The following is a 26,290-nucleotide window of genomic DNA, read 5'->3' on the forward strand; positions in this document are numbered from 1 at the left end:
TAGAAAAAGAGTTTATGATTTCTCTCAACAACAGTTTGATGAAAGTGGCCTACTTTTTTATGTAGATATTTTACTTAAGCCTCAGTATAAAGTACAATAAACATAGGGCTGATTTTGTTGTTCATCTTGCTTTGACTTTTGAAGGAAGAAGTCTTTATAGATGATTTTACAATTGGGATAAATAACTTTGTACTGAGCCACAGTGCTAACCATGTGTTTGCACAATGAATATGAGACATGGTGCAAGGTTAAAGTTGTTTTCCATGTGACTTCCTGAGCTTTTGAAAACTGTGTTGTTGGAACGGGGAGTTAAGAGGCTGATTTATGATAGCCAAAATTCTTTCACAATGAGCTACTAACTAGGGCCAAGGACTTACTGTTTGGATTTCTTTTGTTCAGTTAGCTGTGTACTCATTAGTTAATGTACTGTGTGCCTCATAGATTTTTTTCCCTTCTTTTAGGTGCTGTAGTTGTTGCTCTTGGAAGTACGGCAGCTGCTGCATACACAAAATCTGATTTCATCTGGCAAACGCTCAATGATGTAAGAAATTCTTACAGAAACTTATTATAATTCATTTGGTGTCACTCCTGCTCACTACTCACTGGCAAACAAATTTTGTATCCTGAATTTTCCGTGTCCTTACTGTTCCTGTTTGGTGTGTGTGGGTTCATAATGAAATGCTGCTCTCCACAAGTTTAATTTTATCTCAATGTATGTAGAAATCTCTCTATTTGTACTGAGTATATTCAAGCATCACATATTCTGTGCTGTGTGTTACAATTTCATTCTTCGGAATATTAAATGATCTTGGTGGTGGATACAATGGTAGATCCTTGTTGGAAGTTTCACTGCCTTATTGATTGCTGCTATCCTTTCATACATTCATGTTCTTGAATGACTGGATTTTTTCATCTGACAGTACAGCAAGAAGAGCTTCTTGGTCATGTATAGCACCTGTGAATGCTTTATATTACTATCTGTCTTTCTCTATCTATTTGTCTCTCCCCCCCCCCCTCTCTCTCTCTCTTTCTCTCCCCCCTCCCTGCACTTTTGTAAATTCAAGGTGTATTAATATTATATTATAAGACAATATGATCCATAGATTTGGAGTCCCTGTACATGTTGTGTTTCCATGGAGGTCCAAAAAGTTCAAGATTTTTTGGGTATCTACTTGGCACCTCTGAATATATGTCTTTTGCTTTGTGTAGGCCGGCAAAGTGACTGGAGATCGTGTGTGGCGAATGCCTTTGTTCAAGTATTACACCAAGATCATGACCACATCTGACTTGGCTGATCTGAATAACATTGGTGGCAAGAGAGAAGCAGGAAGCTGTACAGCTGCAGCATTTCTTCAGGTACGAAACTAAACTTTAAGGAATGCAGTGAGTTTTTAAATGATCAACTTATTTACGGTAAAGCTTCTCTTTAACTAAGCAGTCTAGTAGCCTTTGTCTATTCCATTATTTACTGTACTTAATTTGAAATTAATGAAATAAACCTGCAGAGTGTATGGTGCCTGGTAGACACTCCATCATGTATTCTTTTCTGAAAAGCTTAAAGTACTTAAAGCCAATGATTCTGCCCCAACAATTTCCATTTTCAAAAATCAGCTGAAGCATTTTTTATTCACAAAAGCATACCTGTCACTATGATGTACTGTGATATATATGCATGTGTATGCCAGACTGTGAGACTGAAGAAATAGCGAGTGAGAATGAGAGAGAGAAAAAGAGAGAGATAGAGAGAGAAAAGAGAGAGAAAAGAGAGAGAGAGATGGAGAGAGAGAGAGAGAGAGAGAGAACGGAAATGTTTTTCTATCTGTATAGAATTAATGTTTTAATGAATGTTTCTAGTTACTCACGTTTCAACTTTATTTTGACTGTTCGTGAATTTTTGTTGCATTGTATATTTTTAGTGAACACATTTTCAACCTCACTGCGAGACTGTTTTTCTGGTATAAAATTTTACACATATGCGTTTATAATATATGTATAATACTTTGTTTTACGTACACACTTGTCGATTAATTTTTAAGATGTGATGTCTTTTTCATTGTAATGCGCATTGAGCATCTTTTAGGAAATGGAAATGCGCAGTATAAATGCTATTTATTATTATTATTCTCATTCAGGCACTAAATTTTCTTATTCACATGAGCCATGTGAAGCTTTAAGGCTTCTTGTTTCCTAGAATGTTTTTTTTAAAAAATCATTCACTTGCAATTGTAATAATACATGCCGAGTATAAGGCAAACTGACCGGATGTAATGGGCAAGACACCAGTTACCGTTTTTCACTTTGAAGCTATTGAATTCAACCTATTATGTTCTTCATGGTCTTTATATATGGATCTTTTTATACTCCGCATAGATATCAGAAAAAAAATAAAAGGTAGACATTTGTATGAATATTTGGGTTCCAAACCAAATTCCACACTGGTCAAGTTATGAGGCTGGTAATTCAATAGAGACTTAATGTTTGTATGGTACTTTATGAATCACAGGAGTTCGTCACAACAGACAAGTGGGTGCATGTTGACATGGCTGGAGTCATGATGAACACAAATCAAGTGCCTTACCTTGGGCAGGGAATGTCAGGCAAGTTTCTTTTAATCCTCCCTCTTTCTGTTTCTGTGAGCTCCATCTATTTTGGTACTTAAGAGTCTTGCAGGTACCCGCACTAAGTTGTTATTTCTTTTGTACATATATTTATATCTGCTATTCCTCTCCATCTTTAATTTTTCATCATGTTAATTTTTGTTAACCACAGGCTAAAATAGGTCTCTCTCTCTCTCTCTCTCTTTCTTTCTCTCTCTCTCTTTCTCTCTCTCTCTTTCTCTCTCTCTCTTTCTCTCACTCTCTCTCCATCCCCCCTCTCTCTTTCCCCCTCTCTCTGTTTCCTCCACTTTATTTGTTTGTATCTTTAATTATTTGTTAGTATTACCCCAACATCAATTACATTATCCACTTAGCTTGTTTCTTGACATTGAAGCGATCTAGTAGAGTATTCAAAAAAAACTTTGCGATGCACATTTAAACATTTTTAAGGTTGCATAGTCTTTTATCTAATTTTAGAATTATTCACCTCTTATGAATGACCAACATGATAATCGTATGCTCTGTTAGAAAAGTGTAGTTTATTCTGAATTGATATCTGTTTCCAATTTGAATGACTCAATCTTATTCTTCCCTACCACAATGGTGATTTGTAAGATTTTGGGATTTGCAGTGGAGTCTGCTCAAACCGAATCTAATCTGAAAACAGGGTTGAACTGAAAGAAAATAAAGTCCCAGATTTTTCTTTCTTCTATATGAGCAGGCTCTCTAAACCAAAAACCCAGCTGAACTTTTAAAAATCTGTCTATCCCACATATTTCAGTTTAAGCGGTCTACATTGTATTTACTTGTGTATTTTTGTGTTGGAGACTTGTTTGTAATTCAAAACTGAATTTATCACTGTTTGTGTTTTCAGGGCGCCCAACTCGAACTCTAACTCGATTCTTGGAGAACCTCAGTAATCAAACAGCATAATCTGGGGAAGGTTGTTGACTTTGTAGCCAGCATTTTTGTCATGATAAGTAATAAGAGTTGTGAGAGTGTTATGTTTGAATTTTTGTTGAGTGTCGTAAGGTTTAATTTGAATAAAAAGTTTTGACATATTTCTGTGGAATTAGAAAAGCGATGAAAAGTGTTGGGATGTTTTAAGGTCAGGCAGAAACATTTCTGTGTGAAATAAAAATGCTGAAATCTCCATGGGCTTTAATGCAAGCATGTTTCTTAACCACTTAACCTACAAAATGAATTGGTTCTCTTTATTTTTTGCCAAGCTAGTTATTTTGATTAAGAGAAAAATATTTTTCATGATAAAACCAGGAGTTAAAATGATATGTTTTTTTATTATATTTTCATGGAAACGATAAGAACAGCAATGCTTGTTCAAGAACAATCCTGAAGTTTTGCTTTGTCCATTTTTTTGTTCTGGCCATTTTTCAATCAGAATTTAGATCATATTTAATTTTGCTATCGTGCAATATGGTTGTTACTCATAAGTCGTGCTATTTCAATGAAGTTGACTCAGTAACGTGTTGAGTAGTTAATATTTCATATTGCCAGTTCTGTTAACTTTTTCAGACGGATGTAAAAGACACACATTTCAGTTAAGTATGGTTATGTTGGTTTTGAGTCTACTAGGTGCTTTTTTGATTGCCTCAGTATTGTATTGGGGGCGTTTTCACTTGTTTCCATGAAGGACTCTTGAGAATTCTTGTACAACTGTGATAACTGTAGAAATGTGGGTTTGTTTCGTTAGTGTAGGTCTTATGTGATAACTTTTTTTGTGGACTGGCCAGTGGATTTGTTTACTTTGGTACAGGTGCTGCTCAGTTGATTGCCAACAATGTGCACATAGCTGTACCCTTTTTCTCCTTAGATTCTTTTTATATCGTTGCCATGTGTAGCACATCTACAGTTTTAGACAGAAAAATATGTCTTCACTTTACAGCAGACTTTTGTTCTTTATCTATATGATTGGATTTATCAATAAATTCTAAGAGACTATGATGTTTGTTGCTTTCTAGTTAAATTTGTTGTACTATTTGTGTTTTTTCTTGTATTAATGCAAAGGGCACATGAAAGAGATATGGTATGCCTTTTTAAACCCTGCAAGTTGTGTGATTAATTGATTGAGGCAGGACCTGTGAATTTCACAACCATCTCTAAGTCTGAGAGAGGGTGAAGAGACTATATTTGTTGTGCCCTGATGTTTTCTGTACACTTTTCTCTCATGTTTGGAAGGATCTCTTGTCCAGGGGCTCTGCCTGTATGATGTAATTTCATTTGTGTTCAGTGGGTGGTGGGAGGATACCTTGGGCAATTTACAATTTTTCTGTGCTATTGTTTATCTCTGTTTCTATTATATTCTACTTCTACAGACACAAATTATTACCTGAAAAAAATACTTCATTGAAATTTGTTTTTAATGGCTTGTATACATTCAAAGCATATGATTTATTTTATTATCACAAAATATAAACCAAACTAGAATCAATTCTTGTCCACAAGCACTATTGTAAGTCATCAGCGTTTCAATCGATTTTACAAATAGTGAGCATGTTTTATTCATGCAAGCATTCCAGTCACTGATATCTGTGATGCGATTAAGTGCTTCACTGTCACATGCAGGAGAACCAAGTTTGACTCACAAGAGGGGAGAACTTTTAAAGAGTACCTTGGTCTTTCTGTTGAGATGTTGTTTCAGTCTTGGCCCAGGTTAGCCCTGACAGGCAGGGTCGAAGCCCACCTCTTAAATTATGGTCTAATTTGTGTTGAAGGGTGCATAGAAACGCCTGCATTTTTAAAAAAATGTACGTCTCAGTGACCACCTAATTTAATGTTGTTATATTATAGCTTGACTTTGTTTGAATCTGCCTCCACTTGATCACTGTGACCCTGGAACTGTTAACACTGTTTATGTGACTTTGATTTAGATTCTAGAACCACTATCATAAATCATGCACTTTCATTTTGTGAGAAATTACAAAGTGGCAGTATCTGAAACCTCTAAAACAACAACATATATACACCTAATGTTTAGGTTAAAACCTTTCTTCAAGAAACATAGTAAATGGCAGTGAACTCACAGATGGTCATAAGAAACACATATATTTTAAAAAAAGAAAAGAAGCGCAGGGCTTGGGAAAAAGCCAGTGAATGGACTTGGGGAAAAAATTGAAATGTGGAGGGCAAGAAAGAGATTAGACAGCTGTAAGTGCTATGACTGACCTCTTCAGGAACCCTTTAGTTGCAGCTGCACAATAACAAGGAGTTGTGAGATAAAGACTTTAAAGAGATAAAGGAAAAGGAGGGGGGCGGGGGGTTGAAAGAGAGAGGGAGAGAGTTTAACATGTATTATGTCAATACATCAGGTAACCTGCCCAGCTCTCTGACCAGCTTGGGTTTCTCTGCAAGACTTCTTATCTCTGTACCAGTTTTCTGGCTGCTTTAAGGTAATCATGGGTAGTGCAATAATGTGGGGTTTTTTTGGTAAGACTAAGACTACATATATTTCATTGTGAGTGAGGTTAAGCTCATAATATACATGTTGCAAAAATAATTATGAAAACTTAAGCACTCCCCAAGGAAAGAATTCTTAAATGCTGCATGACCATGCAAAGATGAAACCTTAATAAATCTGTAGCTCTATTTTAGTACTTCTCTCCTATAATATACGATTCCCCAAGGCTCTTTAGCTCGTACATAATAATATATTTGTTTTTTAATGCATATATTATATATCGAGTTCAGATGTGAACTCAGCCAATCTTTCTGAATATTGTTGCCATAACGTATACAAACTGACAGCCCTTGCTCAATCAGAGATCAGCTGGAGAATTTATTTTTATCCTATACTGATACCTAATAAATAGATATCCATCCTAACTTTGAAGATTTTTTTTCACCTAAATGATAATTTTCTGCACAAATTTATGAATAAAATTAGGAAACCCCTATCAATTTTGACACCACTCAGACTCCTTACAGATTTTTGTCAAAACGATGTTAAAAGTAAATGCTGGATGTGTACTTTTCAATACAGCAGAGAAAAAGATCAATTATAATTATAATGCTCATTTCTTTTTGAAAAAATGCACACACAGCCAAATTTAATGCAGTAGCACAGGATCTTTTAAGGCAATCTAAACAATTCTTTTTCTTGAACCTTGCTTGTAATGGTTGTATGACATACGTGACTATAAAATTAAGTGAACAGTAATTCAATAATATGCCATAGATTAAAGACTCTTTCATGAATTTCCAGTATTAAAAATCAAACCAAATAACATGCAATCGAACTCTGCGCCGTGGGTATTAATATTTTACACACTTAATTTTCATACACATTTATTAGCAGAGCGCCTGGTTTGATATCACAAACTATAGTAAAAGTATCGTGTAGTATTTTCTCTGTTCAGAAAAGCTTGTGGGACTTTGAGCTGATAGATTGAAATGAATGCAGAGCAAAAGATAGAAAATGCATTTCCAAGGGTAAAAACTAACTCCCTTCAACTGCAGTTGAAAACATCATGATAAACAGTAGTCTCTGCCTAAACGCACGCTATTCAAAAGCACGCTCCGCTCAATTGCACGCTTTCGTCATATGACGGGTTTTTCACTTTATAATCTAGATGTACAAACACACGGTCACTCCCTCTAAACGAACGATTTAATCCACGAAACGTGCCGACAGGTAAAGCTTGACAAAGTGAAATGTTTGCTACAAACTGCACAGCTTGCATAAGACAAGCCTAGAAAACAGGATATTTGGTGAGACTTCCCTTCACGCCGAACAAAGAGAGTGATGGACAACGTTTTCACACTTTCCACAGACAGTACATATAGGTCTAGGACAGGTCGGTGAAATGTTGGGGGGGTTGAAATGTTTTTTGATTGGTCACTGATTGAAAGTTTGAGAGAAGGTCTCTGACTGGTGTTTGGGCGACTGCATAATAATGTAGTGTTTAGTTAGACCTCGGCCTTTGAAGCGCAACACATGTGAATGCTGTAGAACACTAGATAGGCCTCTTCTTTAGGATTAAAGATTAGTCAAGTAAACCTAATCAGCTGCGCTCGAAAAACTTATAATGTACTTGTTCAATGAATCACAAGAGAAATGTTTGTCTGAATGTAGAGATCTATCATTCATCATTCCAATGTTGTCCTTGAATTTACAGTCGGGGACTGGTCGCTTGGAAAGCCATGTGGCTGGGCCGTTGTCTTTATGACTATCACCAACAGTTTCCTATTAGGCTATCTGTTCCTTTGTATTCTTAACTGCAGTCAGGGAATCCTTCACAAAACAGTCACGTTTCGTCACATTATCGGTCGGCCAAAGTGACTTAAATGAACCCCACCTCCAAGGGAGGTCACTTGAACATCAAGGAATTTCGATGACTGTGTCCCTTCCTCCTTTTGCACAGGTTCATGTAAACGCATGCTCCATATAAACCCACGCTAAGGAGCTTTCGCGGGCACCGTGCGTTTAGGTAGAGACTACTGTAATATAATTGTCATACTGCATAGATTTCTTCTCAAAACCAGCCTACCAGTCACAACCTTGAACCTTGTCAAAAGTCAAGATGACAGAATAGAGAAAGCAAATCAAAAAGTGAATGTTAAAAATCAATCAAGTTCAATCCAAAGCAGTGTTTCTGTTAATGATCTGAAGTGCTCATCACATTAGGAGTGTACTGAAAAAAAGTTTCTGGTTAAAATGGTTTCCAAGTAGTGACTATCTGGAACTACATGATAGTTATTTACATACATTGGAAGTAATTTTAAATATTATTTTTGTGTATCAACACAACAATCATCTAAATTTAAGTCTAAGATTTGAGTAAGGAGAATATCTAATCTCACTGTGGCTTGCAAAACAAAAGAGTCAATAATTTGCCTACATGTATTTTATTTGTGCTCATCATCATGAGTGTAAGGCATCACAGTGATTGAGAACATTTTATGGCATTGGTCGATCAGTCTAAATATTCAAAGCCGTGGAGAAAAGCAACAATTCAGATGGGAACGAGGAAATAAATGGCCTGTTGGAATTACTGTCTAGGATTCACTTAAAACCAAATAATTAGCATTCTAAGTGTTGTGTAAGCATTTTAAGAAAACATTCACTGGTCCAACTTTTCACAACAGTGTCTTTACGGTGGTCTTACTATACATTAACAAAATATAAGCACCGAATTTAAAAAGCATAAAACAAGCAATTACCAATAGTATGACCCCAAACATCAATTACGGTATGTTGTTCACTCAGCTAAAAACTTCCCTTGATGAAAATATTACTCAACAAAAGCAGATTTAACCAAAGTACAATTACATTACATTTCTTTAGCATACGAAAGCATTACATAGGCACATACACCACAGCAAGCATATTATGAGTAAACTCCCCACTCTTGAACTAAATAGAAATAAAACAGGCATGTACCGATCATCACAATAAGTTTACTGGAATTCAGAGATGGCTGTTTGACAGCATGTCCTACAAAACTAAACAGTATGGCACCAAAAAGAAATTTTAAAAAATCAAATAATAAACTAACAAATCTATACCACATTGCAGTAAATTCAAGATTTGCCAGATTAAAGACAAGAAAAAACAAATGTGTCATTGCTGTGAGATGACAGGTTGAGTACATCATTTTTCTATTGCATGTCCCATTAAACTATTATATTATGGTAACCCAATGTCTGCCACTGTAAGTTTTATCATTGAAGAATAAATAGCAATATTCAAACAGCAAATAAAATTAGAGACTGAAAATGGTTTCTGGAATTAGGACCTTTAATATATAAAAATGGTTTGAATTTGCTAAAATATTTTTCATTCAATACATCATAAATACAAGTTGCAAGATACTATGGTGGGTATCTACTCATACATCAAGTAGTATAACTGAGTTAACAAGTCAGAATCATAAATCAGTGACATCTCAAACAACTATATCATCCTCACCCTGACTGCTAAGAACATTTCTCGCTTTATTTTTCAACAATTTTTAGAAGGAAAAAAGTTAAGTTTGTGACAACAATGAGAATTGATTGTTTTATAAACTATAAACCATCGTAACAATGAAGTTGCACGAAAAATAAATGACAACAGCAGTTACAATTTAAAAGTAAGGAATTAATCCTTCTAAGAATGTATGAATGAAGACGAAACATTAACACAGTCCAGCACTGAGTAAACCTTATCAGAATGCCCACTTTCCAAGAGGCTTCTCTTTAATGACTCCATGAATAAATGAAGCACAAGACTAGAACAGCTTATTGCAGTTCACAATTCCCTACAAAAAAAATCATGAGATTGTAGATTTCCTATTGCCTATAATTGCATATATCCCTAATAAAGGCAATGTTGCCTGAATTATACACGTAGGAAAAACAAAATTAAGAGGAGCCTACGTACATGGTCATTGCACAAGCAAATAGCCCTGTAAAGTTAAATAACTAACATGTCCGTATAAATCACATTACAACAAAGACTTGAAAGTCTGACTGCACTCATAGTGCTGTCCAGCAGGCAGAGTCACAGGCTCATCCACTTTGCCGGCCTCCACACAGATCATCTCTTTGTATCCCAAGTCATCAAAGTCACCCATCTCTTTCGCCTTTTCTTCCCATGGGTTCCACACAACTGTAGGTAGATGAAAAGTCTGTTAACACTTTGACCTTCACAAAATCTATTTCTTTTTTCAAATTAAACCTATATTAAAAAATGTGAGTCTTAAAATTATATAATAATCTTTTTCGTATAAATATAGTCTTTTCACCTCACATCAAACATGATTTTTAATAATCTCAAATGTCATGGAACATATCTGATACCATCTTCAAATATCATCAAAATTTATAGTAGTTCATCAAGTCACCACTCCATTTCTTCTAATCATTTAATAGTCATTCTATAATACCTCAATTGTATTGTCACATATTTGTCTCGCAAAATGAAAACAATTTTTCTCACAAAGCTCTCTACACAGGTTTATTTTGCAAATGGGGGCATCGACCATTCCATGATGCCTCCTCCTCAATGACTTTTAATCTAAAAGTACTTCAACAACACTACATTCCAATCTAATACTCACTAATAGTCAAAGTAACATCACACAGCCAAATATAAAAATATAGCCAGTAACACTTTTACGATGCCCCATTACCTGCTTTTCGTGTCTGATTCAGACATCTAACTTATACTATATACTATAATGTTGCGTAGTACTACAAAGATTTCTAGAATCCTTCTTTGTATTATCTTGAGAGGCTGACCACACTTTGAAATTTGAAAGATTTAATGTTCATTAAGAAGCTGAAATTGAAATCAAAATATATATCCCCTCAACTTAAGTCCTTTAACCCTCTGAGCCCTTGCCACGGTACACCGGTGGTGTGTATTACTGCCCGTATGCCTAGCCACCGGTACACCGGTGGTGTGTATAACTGCCCGTATGCCTAGCCACCAGTACAACGGGGAGAGAGACCCCATCCCTAACCCGGCCCGCCTGAGACAAAACGTGTATGGAAAACAGCGTTTACTACACAAGACGTTATTGATTATTTTGTAGATCTTTCTGAATTATATACTGGTAATGACAATGAATACCCTGGGTGGGATATATGGAATGTGATTCTGACGATCATGTGAATGTTAGTAATATATCACTCAGGAGCTCAGGCAGAGGGGCACGGTAGCCTTAGGAGGTCACAGCTCAAAGGGTTAAGGGATAAAGATTAGGTATCATGATATATTATATATCGCATATGAACTTTGGTATGCCTTAAGCAACTCACCAATGTCTGGAAGGTTGAACGTAATAAGTTCAATTTTCCTGCTGGGGTTACCTCCACTCACAATCTGTATAGTCTTTGGTGCATTTTTGTACACCCTGTTTTAAATTTAAAGAAAGAAATATAATTTAAGCATTAAAAACTCTTACTACTTACACGATCAGTATATGAAAAAAATTGCATAAATAATTTTGTATTTCATTATTTTCCCTAGTGCTGTCACAACAACCAATTCCAGAGGATTCAAAGGACAAACATTTTAAGGAGTAATTTTGGAGATAAAGAAGTCCTCATACAATTCATAAGAATAAAACTAAGGAAAAAAATTATGACTCAACCTTGATAAACAGGTTGCTTTTACGTGCTTATAAGATACTGTTTGTGACACTGCAAGACAAGAGTTCTTCATTCATATCTATTGGGCCATAATGCAAAATAGGCCACCTTACAATCGCATTTTGTCTCCTTTCGCCATACTTTTTCCTCACATAAAATTCAATCCAGCTAGCTCAACAAGGTAGAAATGTGAATTCATGGGTGCTTTCTAAAGCTCCAGACACAGTAAACAACAAAAGAAAAGATTTAAGAATGACCCAACTCTAAAATATAAAACCTTCTACCGAAAACCTTCCATGCATAACTTTTGTGACAGCATTCTAAAACAGTAATACTGTTTACACCAAACTCACAGAAAATGCCAAGAGAAAGATCAAATGATAGTTTCAGTTCAGACTTGATGTTGTAGAAATCACTCATAGCAAAAATGCGTTACATACCTGTCATAATTTCTATCAATTGTGACTTCATCACGAGTCTCCCTTTCCTGTTTTCCATCTTTCAGCTGTAATATAAATCAAGTAAATGAGAATTAGCATACAACACTATTATCAAAATTTATGGTTTTCAAAATTTATGCTTACACAAGTGCTCGAGCTAATATACCAAAGTACAACAAATTCAGAGCTTCAAAATGATAAATTAATAATATGATGTTCTTCGCTATAATAAAGTGTAAAGTTTCATATGAATTTACAAAAAAATCTGTCATCTACTTGTTAAAATTAATTGAGTCACCAACCCATGCATTGACATTTTGCTTATTTTATGCAAAGATTATATGGGCAATTTCCTTTCCTTTTGAAGGAAAAGTATGCAAAGATTAGATCACTAAATTATTATGTATATTACTTTTATCATGTCATCAAATGAGCTTAGTTACAGTACAGCATTTGCACAGAAAAAGAAATGAAAACTTAAGAAATAAAAGAAATTCATTTCTTTCGATTTCACAATTCAATATTTTTACAGAACAAGTCTTCAAACCTGAAAAAAAGTACAAAATTGTTATTAGAACAAAAACTGATATTAGGAAAGTTGTTATTAACACACTTTCCTATAGATGTAAGTCAGTTCCGAGACAAACAAGATCCACATTGTGAATTTCAAATTCTTACCCCAGAATTTCAACTACGAAAATCAATTTGCAAATAAGAATATATGCTTAAAATTAACCAGTGCCACTGAAAATAGTGGATGCCCAGGTTCTACTATTAAGAATTCTTTCAAAACAAAACTAAATAAATTACCTTATCAGTAAATGCAAGTCCTTTGAGTCCTGAGACAGCCGTACTGGTGATATCTGCTACCCTAAAGTAGGTATGCATCAGGCAGGTAAAACCTAAACTCTTACTGTCTGTGGAATATAATTGAATTCAAACATTAAAGAAAAACAGATGGAGGCGGAGTGAGACTTAAAGGACTACAATGGTATCTACAGGATCAATAAAAATAGCTACTTCAAGAAACTTAGGACAGCAAACTGGTAAATGAAAAGAAAATTCATTTACCAAAGAATTACTTTGCCCTATAAACAACTTACAGTAAGAAGAAATATTTAAATGAAATTTATCCATATTTCTGATGTACTTTATCGTCCAAAAAAAGGAAATATTTATCCTATCTGGCAACACAAACAAACTAAAACTGGACTAGAAGTTGCTCCTGGTCATTTTCTGAGGCGTTACACAAGTCTGGTTTTCAGGTTACATATTCACATTGAACGAAGACAAAGTATAACAAATTTGAAAAAGAAGCATTTTCTGCACCGTGCACACAAAGAGTAAACTTTCTGTTTAACACAGAGCTTCTTTTTTTGTTTCCCCCTCCTCAATGACAGCAACTAGACAGTCAGTCTGATGTCGCGCACAAACTGTGCAGTCTGCTTCAAATCTGAGAGACTGCAATAGAGCTTTCTCTCAAGGGAAGTCACATGCTGCCACGTCTGTGTACAAAGAGTAGCGAAGCGTGGGCAGTGCTGAAGGACATGGTTGGCATCCTCTTGGTCGTGTCCACTTTCACAGATCGTGGACTCTTCCACTTTTAATTTAGTGTGCATATGGTGTTTGAGTCTGTTGTGGCCACAACGTAGTCAAAAGATTGTGACCTGGTCTGCTCCATTTAGCCTGTAGTAGGGGTCACGTCTGTTGTGTTTAGGGTGGGATTTTTTCATCTGTTTCTTAAGGTAGATTTTATTAGCGTTTTTGACTCTGAGAGATCCATGCCATCTTCAATCTGGATCATTTTGGCTCCTTCTTTAGCTAAATCGTCTGCTTTTTCATTTCCATGAATGCCACAGTGACCAGGTATCCACTGCAGAGTTGAGTGGGCTTGGGAGCTTAGATCACTTAAGAGTGAAAGGAGTCGTCGTACTTGAGCTGATTGTGGCTTTTGGAGAGCTTGTAAGACATATTTGGCATCTGTGAGGATGACGGTGTTGGCTTCAGATTTTTGGTGATTCAAGAGAAGGGTGGCTGCTGTTTCGAGTGCTGATGTTTCTGCTTTGTAATTGGAAGATAGAGATCCTGTAGGGATGGAATGGCTTTCTGTTGACCCATCTATCCACTCTACGTAAATACATCCACCACCTTTTCTGACTGCATCAGTTGCTGATTCATCTGTGTAAACTCGATTCCACCGGTTGCTTGGAAAGTTTCTGTCCAGGTAGTCGAGTGTCAGTGACTTGAGTATCGGAGGAGGGACTTCAGATTTGGTGCCAAGCTCTTCTAGGTTCTCTCGAATTTGAGGGGGGTGGCTAGTCTGAAGAGGGTGGACTTGACACGGGTCTAGTGGGGTTGGAGATTCTTCAAGAGAGATTTCAATTCCAGAGCTGGAGTGTCTGGCCATATGGAGGAAGCTTGTTCTTTTTAAGCGTTTGCTCTGGCTTTTTGAAGATCTATCCTTCATTGGGTGGGTTGGCATTCTTTTGACCTTTTCCTGATGAACAATCGCTTTCAGATCGCGTCTGTCGTTTAGGGGTTCTAACCCATTTAGTGTCTCCATGGCATGAATGGGCGTAGATCTCATTGCTCTCGTGATGATCCGTAGATTTCGATTCTGGATTCTCGCTACTTTGTGGAAGTTGCTGTCTGATGCTGTTCCCCACGCTGCGATACCATATTCCAGGACTGGGCGGACATATCCAACATAGGCGCCACGTAAGACAGAGTGGTTTGCTCCCCAATCTGACCCTGCCAACTTTCTAAGCAGTGCTGTTCTTCTGTTACCTTTACTTTTGCACCTCTCTGTTTGGGCTTGCCACGTTAGTCTTGGATCAAACGTCACGCCCAAATAAGTGGGATTTGACTCGTGTTGTAGAGTGTTTCCATCAAGATGCAAGTTTACCTTTCAGGGTTTTGGTGAGAGGCTGAATGTTATGTACGTGGTCTTAAGACAGAAAGTTTAATTACCAGTGTTGTGGACTGAAAATGATGAAACAAGAGAGTCCTCCTTCAGCTCCAAGGTGTAAACCAGTTTGAACCTGTCAAGCAAGAATGATGAAAGATACTGTAAACTTATTTACTGCAGGATGCTGCTGAGACTTTACTCAGCCTTTCATGTTTAAGTAATAAATACACACACACATACACATCTGTGCACGCACACTCACACGCATACATACACATACACAATCACACACACACACACACACACACAACCATAAACTAACATGTTATTCACTATCTTCAGGACTCCTGTACTGCACATCTGTATTTATGCAGAGGAAAGGCTCCATGTGCGCTAAAATCATACATGGGAAAAAAGAAATAAGTCTCTCACTCATGCCTGGCTTCAGTAAGCTGAGCTCAATGGATAACTTTTTTCTCCTCAAAACTCATCTTACCTTTCTTCTGCTGCATTAGAAATCTTTGCTTAGTTGGACCTGTTAGTAAGAGTTGTATTTCCTCAAAGTACCATTCCTTCACAGATCATATCTTCTAGTACTAGAGTGGAGTCAGGTAACTTCGCCACTCTCAGTTAGCTTGCAATGAAACAAGCCTACATCCCCTCTATGCTCAACATGCATGACCCCTGTTTTGTCTGCAACTTTTCGTAGCCAGTGAAAAAAAAGAGTCCACTGATTGGCTTGCTTGCTAGTTGTACTTCAGCTGCTTTGTTCTTTTTTTTTTTTTTTCCTAGTGGATGTGATGATGGGGAACTTCGAAAGTCTTTGAGGGGAAATTTGCCATACTGGGAGATCATCTTATTTCATGATATGTAGATTATTGTTGTCTGTCTCATTATCCAATCCACTGCTAATAAAAAGAGAAAAGGCGATAGCAGGCATCCCTGTCTCACTCCTGTTTTCACTTCGAACGAGTCTGTCCGCTGCCTTCCAAGTAAGACACTGCAGCTCATTCCCTCATACATCTTCTAGATCAATCTTATGAACTTGTCTGGTATTCCGTAGTGGCGCATGAGCTTCCATATTGAGTCCCTATCTAGGCTGTCAAAAGCTTTCTCGTAGTCAACAAAGTTAACGTACAGGGAAGAGTTCCATTACGTGGACTGCTCCACTATTATCCTCAAAGCTGCAATCTGATCTGTAAATGATCTCTTTTTACGAAATCCTGCCTGCTCCTCTCTTAGTTTTGCATCCACGGCTTCCTTCAGTCTTTCCAGTATGGTACAACTTAAAATCTTCCCAGGAATGGACAGGAGCATGATTCCTCTGTATTTTTTTACACTCATGCAGGTCTCCTTTCTTGGGTAGTTTCACAAGCAATCCCTCTCTCCAATCCTGTGGAAATTCTTCCCCATCCCATTTCTTGCCAATAATTCTATCAAGAATCCCTGCCGCAGTGTCGATATCCGCCTTGAAAACTTCTGGGGGAATTCCATCTAGGCCGGCTGCCTTGCCTGCTTTCTGGTGCCTTATCGCCTCCTTGATCTCCTCTAAACTGGACTTTTCTTCACTCACCTCCAGATCAATCTCTGCTGGTGGAATGTCAAACTGTTTTTCTGGCCTTGGTCTGTTCAGTAGCTCTTTGAAGTGCTCCTTCCAGCGTTCTTTCTGTTCATCTGGATTTGTGATAGGGGCGGGCACGAGACGAGCCGAGTCTCGTTTCTTGCGGGAAACGCCCTTCCCGTCACTTCCCGGGCACCAAACTACTGCTCTGTACCGAGACGTGATACTGCTCGTTGGCTTGACATAACGAGTAACAGTAACGAGAGTGAGAGAGTGAGAGGCGAGAAATGACAACGCAGACAGTGCCACCCATCACAGTGCCGTCCTGTGTGTGAAACTGAAAGGGAGGGGAGAGGGTGGCGAGACGAGGCGAGTGGGGAGTTGATCAGGGCCTAGGCCTAGGTCGTCTCCCTACCTTCCTTCACCGCCTGCGCCTGCGCACCAGGGCAAGCCTCGTTTCTAAGTTTAGATCCCCGCAACGACCGGCCTTCCCGCTAAACAAGTTGCTCGTTCTGTGGGGCGAGAAGAGAAATCTCGGCCACGGCCGGCCTTCTCGCTGAATGAGCGGCTCGAACTGCGGGGCGAGAAGAGAAATCGGTCACGAGACGAGAAGCATTGCTCGAGACTCGAGACACGAGACGGGAAGTGTTTCTCGTTCCCGGGACCGGTCTCGGCGAGAAATAGGTCAGCTACTCGGTCTTCTCGCTCGGGAAGGAAAAAGCGCTTCCCGCCCATCTCTAATTTGTGAGAAGCTTTCCCTCTTTATCCTGAACTGGGACATCTGCGTTCCTGCATCTGCCTGCAAGTTTCTTGGTTGTTTCATACAGTCCTCTCATGTTTCCTGCCCCTGATGCTTCCTCTGCCTCGCACGCCGGATCATGCACATAGTTTCTTTTGTCTTTCTGTATGTTGACTTTTATATCCTTCATTGCTTTGGTGTATTCTTCTGGGGCCTTTGCTTTGGCTGCTCTTGTCTTGCTCCTCTTTACCTGATCCTTTTTCTTTTTCCTGTCTTCTATCTTCCTCAGAGTGGTGGCCGATATCCAAGGCTTGTGCTCACGTTTCCGTTTCCCCAGTTCCTCTTGACACACAGTGGTCCAGCCTTCTTTTATTGATTGCCATGTTTCTTCCACGCTGCTATCCTCGCCTAGTGTTTCCAACACTTGGAACCTGTTCTTAACTGCTACATTAAACTCCTCACTTTATGATGGCTCTCTAAGAAATTCCACCTTGTACTGGCACCTATGATTGACAATCCCCTGTCTTTGCTTTAGTTTTAGTCAGATTGTTGAAATGAGCAGATGATGGTCAGAAGCTACGTCTGCACCCCTGTAAACTCTAACATCCGTTATTGATCTCCTGAATTTCTTGTTGACACATATGTGGTCAATCTGGTTTTCAGTTTGTTGATCTGGAGACACCCATGTTTCTTTGTGTATCTGTTTATGTGGGAAAACAGTCCCTCCTATCATGAGCCCATTTGTTGCACATATTTCCATAAACAGTTCTCCATTTTCTTTTCTGACTCCAAGTCCGTGTTTCCCCATGATTTCTTCAAAGCCTACATTGTCACTGCCTACCTTAGCGTTGAAGTCTCCCATTACAATCAAGATGTCCTTTCTTCTAACCTGATCAACAGTATTTTGTAGCATTTTGTAGAAAGTCTCTTCCACCTCCTGGTCCTTATAATTGGTGGGGGCATTTCCCTGCATAACATGAAGGTTAATGTCTTTCTTCTGTGAACGGAATTCAGCTGATATTAGTCGCGGACCTTCTGCTTTCCATCTTATCAAAGCCCGTTTGGCCTGTGTTGATAACAGAATACCTACTCCTTCTGTATGTGGCGAGTTTTCCTCCAGATGTCCAGAGTAGAGAATTGTTTCCCCTGAAGCAAGTTGGTAGGCCTCCATCTCTCTTGCAACCTGCAGAGCCTTCCCTGCCTTGTACATTGTATGAACATTCCAGGTGCATATAACTATCTTATCCCTCGTACCCTCCTATTCTCAACATGAATGGCCCCTTCTCAGGGTGGGCAGGCAGTCCACAGACACCCCAGTCCACAATAACTACCTTACTGTAACATTACTTACATTGATGACTTTTAGTATTTAGTGCAGCATACATAATAAATTATATTTCTTGCCTTTTTTTGGTGTATTTTGGGCACTAATAAATCAATAGGTTGGTTTCTTTATTTTTGTAAGCATTCAGTGTCATGTATTGAGTAAAATAATTATCTGGCCCGCACTCAGCATTTTCTCAGTTATCCAGCCCACTTGGAAACAAGTTTGGTGACCCTTGATATAAACCAATGGATGTTACGAGTCATTACTAACTTGTAGTCCCACATGTTTCTTGTTTCTTCATCATCCTCCAGAGACAGAACAGTGAGGACGTTTCCGTCTTGTCCCTGAAAAAAAAGGATAAAACATAGCCTTGCAAACTGACACAAAGCACAGAGAATTTGCTTTTCCATTTGAATAAAATTACACATGATATTTTAAATATTCTTTCTGCAACTATGAGACCATGGTCACTGGACAAGATCTGAGATGACATGAACATCGGTAGATAAGCACTCCAGATATCTACATTGCATGAAAGAAAATAAATATTCTCTGCACACTGGCGAAAAAGGAGTTTATCCAAACTGCACTGGTGGCATCTGTAATGAAGAAGAAGTTACACTACAGGGGGAAAGAATATATAGGAAGGGAGAAAAGACCTGCAATTTGTTACCTTAGTGGGAGGAATAGACACTGTCCATGGTTTGATCCTTGCAAATCCATGCTGAGGTCCCAGAGGCCAAGGTCCAAAATTTGCTGAAAAAAAAAAAAATTAGAAGACCCTTTCTAAGCTCATGTGTGACTTCAAACAAATATCATGACTACCTGTCAAGAGGAATATTATCTTGAAATATCTTTCTAGGGAAATCCAACAGAGGTGAATTCGATTATTGGCAGGCACACTGAAGTAAAAGACTTCAGATAGCAGAGTAAATAAGTCTTTATATATGAAGAGAAGAAATGGGACATATTTGCCAAACCATTACTGAAAGAGCAATCTTATCAATCAGGTCGAAAGTAGTCTACACCTTATGAATAAATTAATTTCAAGAGTTGGTTGTACAAATGTACTGACTTAAATGTTCAAATCTAACTACTTGGATTTGAACCCTAGACTGCTGCATCTTGTAAGTGTTCCACAGCCACATTTATATCATCAACAACAATCCACAGTAATCATGGTAGACATTTTAAAAAACAATATTAAAATTATGTTATGAGTATGACCATACTTTTTAACTTACGACTCAAGAAGAAACCACAGTGATTAAATTTGGCAAAAGTTTAATAATTTCAGAACTTCAATAATCATATAAATTTTTTTAACCAAAACAGCTGTCTTATAGTATGAAAATAAAAGATTTCCAGCCAAAAGCCCAGAACTAAAAATTCAAACCTAAATAAAAGCACATTGGAAAAATAAGGAAAACACAGGTAAACACAGGTAATCTCCTTTCAAAAGAATTGCGAACCACAACTCACGAAATACAACCGGTACTCCTCCACGAATGGCTTTCTTCTTGTCAAACTTAGAAGTAGAGCTTGAAAAGAAAAAAAATCCATGCAAAATAAATATATATAAATATATAGGCCCATACATATATATAAAAGAGGCAAGACACCCCCCCCCCCCATTCATCTTCCATCCATTTAAGTTATAGAGTCTGACAACAGGAGCAGACCCCTTCTCATTCTCAATAAAGAACTTAGTTTTTGAGCCTCTTCGACGAAAAATTCTATTTGTTCAAACAATTTTTCACAGCACTCCTCACTTCAATATCTTGATCCACAATTGTGTCACAACACGGTGGAATCAGGCGCTTGTCAATATTTGGACAAGTACAGTTATTGATATCCCCGTAAAGCTTGTTCATTTGTCTATCTTTTGATGAAAAATTACTTATCTATCGTTGATAGAAGTCAAGATATTTGCAACTGAAAAAGGTGGGGTTGTCTGGCTTCAGAGGTAAAATTATCCAAAAAATGGCAGCCAAAGTTTAGTGATTTCCATAGCTCTAGAGTACTTGGAAACTGAAAATTTACCATTTTTGTGCCTTTAATCAACATTTTTCATTAATATCCGCTCAAAAATTTGTTCTTAATTGGCCATAAAAGGTGTTGAGTCAAAAAACAAAAATTTGATAAAAATTGCCAAACTGGCGGGAAAATGCCAGTTTCTTTGATTCCATTATTTTGACGAGCGTCTGATTTCACCACGCTGCCTCACAATTGTACAATAAAGTGCAGAAATAAAAATAAATTGTATTCTGAGTTTGTACATTATACTAAAATATGTATATGACAATGTTTGATCTCTTGATGGGTGGGTATTGGGCACTTTGGTGAATTCTTTGTTCATTCAATATTTTGTGTGTTGCTATTGTCTGATCTGGCAAAATGTGACTGTTGTCACAGCAATTTGCCTTAAAACCTCACTGAAAGGAAGCATGCACTTTTTAAAGCACTACATAAGCAGCTGAATTCTACTTTTAGTAGACCAGTGTCTGTGGTGTACTGATAAAGGTCTTTACCTAGCACACAAGAGATATTTATGCGAGTTTTATGCGAGTTCCATTTCCACACAGGGAAAATATCTTTTAGAGTATCTATACTATATCTTTTTGTTGGGATGTCATACTTCTTACATCTATAGTAGGTCCTGATAGGCAGGGTCAAAACAGCACTGCCTCCTTTACAACTCTCTAAATTGCATCAATGGAGCCATAAAAAAATTTACAACTTTGTTACTTCTCTAGGTCAACTCAGAAACGAAGACATGTTGTAAATCAATACAAACAAGCTTTATTTAAAATGAATTTTCTTCATTCGTCTCTGCAGGTGGATTGAGAATCCACCCTGGAAAGTCAAAAGTCCTAAGGATATATGTTTTACGAAAGGAGCAGATCACAATAGAGGAAAATATACTTGAAGTTGAAGACATCGAATCCTTCTGCTATCTTGGGAGTACAACTGACAGAGAGGGAGGAACAGGCGCTGAAATAAAGTCTCGCATCGGAAAGGCACAGACTGAATTTATAGCTTTGAATAAGATTTGAGGGACCAAGGATATCTCACTACGAACAAAGCTGAGGATTTTCAACTTAAATGTGAAGTCAGTCTTGCTGTATTGATGTGAGCCATGGAACGCATCTTAGACTTGCATAAAGAGGATCCAGGTTTTCTTGAACAAGTGTTTAAGGAATCAGAATCAGGTGGACAGACAAGGTCACTAATGAGAAGTATTAAGAAGAACAAGACAGAGCCCAGTCAGAAATGAGGTGGGCAGAAGGCGTTGACGATGGATTGGACACACTCTTAGGAAGTCAAGCAGCTGCATAACAAGGAAAGTGTTAGATTGGAAACCACAGGGTAAAACACCAGGGGGAAGACCATGTGAAACCTGGAGAAGAGTCATGGAAATGGATATGTATAGAAATATGAGAAGACAGGGAGTAACATCAGCGACTAGCCCAGGATAGGGAAAGGTGGAAAGTGTTTGTTTGTGGCCTATATCCTGATCCAGGGTGAGAAAAGCTATGATGATGATGATTTTCTTCATTCTGAAAAGATGTTGATCTTCTACAAATTGAAATAACTAAAAAATATAACATTGCAGCACCTGATAACAAATGTTTGCTGTTTCAGCCAGTGAAAAACCTTATCAAAAGTGTTGTACTTTGGGCCACTAGGCCACAAGTTCATGCTCTTATTTTAAAAATTAAATTTCAAGCAAGGCTTGGTGCAGCGATACAATTCACATACACACAAGCATGGATGTGCGCAATCACACATACAACCATACACAGACAGACACACACACCCATGTACTGACACGCATCTTTTGTAAATGCAATTTACCTTACGAAAAGATTCTCTTGGCCTTTGCATTTCCAAGACAGCAAGGTAGCACCTGTATAAAACAAAATAATATTACATTTAACTTTATGCAGCCAACCATCTCTGTGCTTGTACAATTTAAGAAAACTTGAATATTCACTCCATCATCCCAGCTGAAAGCGAAATCTGGGAATGGAAAGCTAAAAACTAAATTTTGTCAGACTTATTTTGGATTTTAAAATTAAGGACCTCGATCTCTTAAGAGAGCCTCGGTACGGTATCTGAATTGCAAATACTGTAACATAGTACATTCTAAAATTCTTCTTCCTCTCGTACCCCTGCTAGAGCTCTGGGAGTGGCCGACTGAAAGATCTTCCTCTCACAGAAGTGGAGTCCATTTTTACATGAAAGGCCATTTTATCTTTATATAGTAGAACCAATTACCATACCATGCTGGACAGACAGCCACAAGATCCCACTAATTACTCTTTACTTTTCGGTTTTAGAATCATCAAGGCTAAGGGAACCCCTGGGCTGGTGCCACTGACTGAAGTGTCTTTAGGCCATTTCCAAAGGGGGGACATTTCTCGTTCATGCACAGTAGAATTGTAAAAGGGCTGATTCATCAATGTCACGCTCATATAACTGTGCCTGGTCTACAACAGGGAACTGCTGCTTTTTCTTTCCTAATCCTTACTATCGTCATTTTTCCTCTACTTCTTTTGTATGTTTGTCACATTTTTGTGACCCACTATTTCCAGGGTGCCTTGATAGTCGAAGCAGACTTTGTGCTGTTGAAGCTAGAGAGGTGAGCAGAGTCAGTCTGATTCCCTGTAAGCCAAGGACTTCTCTGTTGACATCCACCTCTTGGCGCTCATGTGACCTTATAAATGCAATTGCGAGAGCTGTAAAATCTCTACTAAAACTAAAACTAAAAGGCCAAGGGAACTTGAACGTGACGTGTGGAACTTCTAAATTCTGATGGGATCTCTGAGATTTGTTGTAGGCCTACTTATCAGATCCAAGAAGACTGCGTCTAAACTGCTCAGTCCTGCCTATATGTGGATCAGGGGGTGTTGAATCTTCTTCTTCTTCTATCCCGTGGTTGGGGCAACCGTTGGGGCACCACTGCATTTGAAAACCAGCTCTCGCCATCTATTTTTGTCCTCTGCTCTCCTCAGATTGTCACCCATCGTCTTTTCTGTCCACTCTGTAATGTTGTCCTCCCATATCCTTCTCTGCCTTCCTCTCTTTCTCTTTCCTTGTACGGTTCCTTGCAGGATTGTTTTGGCAAGTCCTGTGGATCTTGTGACATGCCCATACCATTTTAGTTTTCGTCTCTTCACTGTGGTCAGTAGATTTTCATATTGCCCCACTGCGTTGGTGATTCTCTTTCGTACTTCAGCATTTGAAATGTGGTCTTTGTACGAGATGTCAAGGAGTCTGCGGTAACATCTCATCTCTGTGGTCTGAATCTTTTTCTCAAATTCTGCTGTTAGTGTCCACGACTCACAGGCGTATAAAAATATTGAGATGACCAATGAGCGCATTAGTCTAATTTTTTAGCTGTGCATGTTTCTGTCCCTCCAGATAGGCTTCAGTTTTGACAGCGCAGCTGTTGTTTGCTGGACTTTGGAGATAATTTCTGGTCTTGAGCCTTCATCAGAGACGATAGATCCGAGGTATTTGAAGCTGTTGACGGTCTCAAGTTTCTCGCCCCTGACTTTGAGGTCCGCGTTGATGCTATTGGTGTTATTGGTCATTAGCTTGGTTTTCTCGGCACTGATCTCCATGCCGCAGGCTGCTGAGGTTGTGTCCAGCCGCTCCACTAATGTGGCAAGCTCCTGTGTTGAATAACATGTGAAAAAAAACCCTGACACTGGCAGGGATCAAACCTCAGACCTCTGGGTTGACAAACAAAGACCAAATGTAGAAAGCCACCTCTGTTGAACTATGTGCACCCTTCAGGACAAAATATGCGTAAAAGTTTATCCACAGGGTCCTCATCTTCCAAAGAGGGAGGTGTTTCCCTGAAAGGTTAAAGGATAGGGAACTCATTGTTGGAGGTTTGGGGCTGACATTTTTAAAAATAGACTCTAATGTGGAAGTGAAGCAACACTCCTGACCCTGGATGGGTGTTCTGGACACTGTCGACTGTTGTGGGCCACTTATACAGTCCTGTGTAAGACGGGCACCCATTGTCAAGGAGAAAAGTGGCTGTAAGACAGGTGGCTGTCTTAGGGGACTGATCAAAATGAAAAAAACCTCAAACCATTCCCATCTGAGGTCCCAATCGAAAGTAGCCGTATTGCTGTTGTTTTTGTTGTTGTTGGTTTGCATTTTGTTTGTTGTTTTTATTTTGTTGCGGATTTTGCGCAAGGGTGACAATAAAACAATTTTACAAAATGTATCAGACAAGGAAGACAGAGCGCCATGTTAAAACAAACTCATTAGTCGCCATGCACTTGGAGAACGGGCAACGCTTCTGTCACGGGTTCATGTTGACGTCCTTTGTTACTTTGTTACAGACTGGGTAAACAGTGAACCCTCATCTCACTTACGATTTGAGTTTGATGAGTTCTGGGCAGGGCTTAAATGGGTTATGAGGACATGCTAACCTCACAGGTGTTATAAAATTACTTGGTGTAATAGGGGTTGTGTGTGTTAAAATATGGTTGCCGCGGCTGTGTTGGACAGGTGCCCGTTTTACACAGTTAAATTATATAGAAAAAAGGGGGGAAATGGAAAGTGGCCGTTTGTACAGATGGCTGTCAGGACAGCTTCGACTGTATACCCATTTCCCCAAAATCGAAAATTATAGGCCTACGCATGGTTCTATGGTGCAGAAACGAATCCATTCACATTGAAACGTGTTGACCTATAGTGAAAAATAAAGATCAACATCCATGAGATGGTTGTAGCTGGTATACAATAAACCGGTCAATAAAGCATTTATTTGCCGAAAAGTAAGAGAATCGTGGCAACTTACCAAACAAATGCACCAGAGCTGATGAACCATCTCCACGATCTAGGAAAATAACATCTCCATTTGGAAAGTGACTATATTCTTGGTGTGCCATTGCAGTGGGCTTCTTGTTCTTCAAAGACAGATCTATGAGTGGCAGTTTTGACAATTTAAGTCTAAGGGTGACTCAGGTCTTCTATGATGACATGTAAAAATACTAGCGAGCTTGGCCTAGGCCGCCGCCTACTCCGTGAAGCACAGCAGATGCTTTGTAATGTAAACAACCAGAACGCGTTGGTTGCTTTGATTTCGTTAACTACTTTTATTAACTCTTTGTTAACGGCGCGGCAGTCGCCAGTTCAGTGTGGACTCACGGCAGTCATAACAAGACTCCAACAGACCTCGGCAAATTCATATAATAAACAAACTGTATTTTACTGCTTGGGTCATTTATTTGTGCTGAGTTTGGTGTTTATTTTATGCAAAGGAAGTTTGTGATGCTGAAATCTTGGCTGACGAAATTGGCTGCGTACAGATCCGAGAAGAGGCCCAGGATATTTAGCCTTCCGTAAACTAAGAGTTAATGCATACATAATAAGCAAAAACATAAGATTCCTATTAAATCCCACCCCCCCTCTCCCTCTCACTCTTTGTCTCTCTACCGAGTGCGCGCGCGCGCGCGCACACACACACACACACACACATACAAACACACAAAGATATATATTAGAGGGGGAGGGGAGAGAAAGAGAAAAACAGAGAGAGGGAGGGCAGAATGCGATATCGTGGCACTTTCCTTATTCACCATACATTCCGTCATGAC

At 38.6% G+C, this 26,290-nt stretch overlaps 2 protein-coding genes across 2 annotated transcripts in view; one reads left to right on the forward strand and one right to left on the reverse strand.

The window, feature by feature from the left end:
• The window catches only part of LOC101856995 (cytosol aminopeptidase), a gene marked incomplete in the record, with an annotated part of 30,864 nt that extends 26,303 nt beyond the window's left edge, over positions 1–4,561 (forward strand). Inside the window, 4 exon segments of the mRNA XM_035969693.1 lie at positions 462–541; positions 1,210–1,356; positions 2,504–2,597; positions 3,472–4,561. Of these exon segments, the coding sequence (XP_035825586.1) occupies positions 462–541; positions 1,210–1,356; positions 2,504–2,597; positions 3,472–3,530 (380 nt within the window).
• A 400-nt stretch (positions 4,562–4,961) lies between these two features.
• Positions 4,962–25,750, reverse strand: LOC101851778 (glucose-6-phosphate 1-epimerase). Its single transcript, XM_005089709.3, has 10 exons — positions 25,492–25,750; positions 22,524–22,575; positions 20,148–20,206; positions 19,339–19,421; positions 18,936–19,009; positions 15,101–15,171; positions 12,941–13,047; positions 12,131–12,195; positions 11,358–11,452; positions 4,962–10,203 (listed from the first exon to the last, which is right to left on the reverse strand). Exons 1-10 carry the CDS (start codon positions 25,580–25,582, stop codon positions 10,040–10,042), a joined length of 861 nt encoding a protein of 286 aa, XP_005089766.1. The 5' UTR covers positions 25,583–25,750; the 3' UTR covers positions 4,962–10,039.
• Positions 25,751–26,290: the final 540 nt, after the last annotated feature.

This window comes from Aplysia californica, unplaced genomic scaffold (genome assembly GCF_000002075.1).
Source record: "Aplysia californica isolate F4 #8 unplaced genomic scaffold, AplCal3.0 scaffold00008, whole genome shotgun sequence".
Classification (NCBI taxonomy): Eukaryota; Metazoa; Mollusca; class Gastropoda; order Aplysiida; family Aplysiidae; genus Aplysia; species Aplysia californica.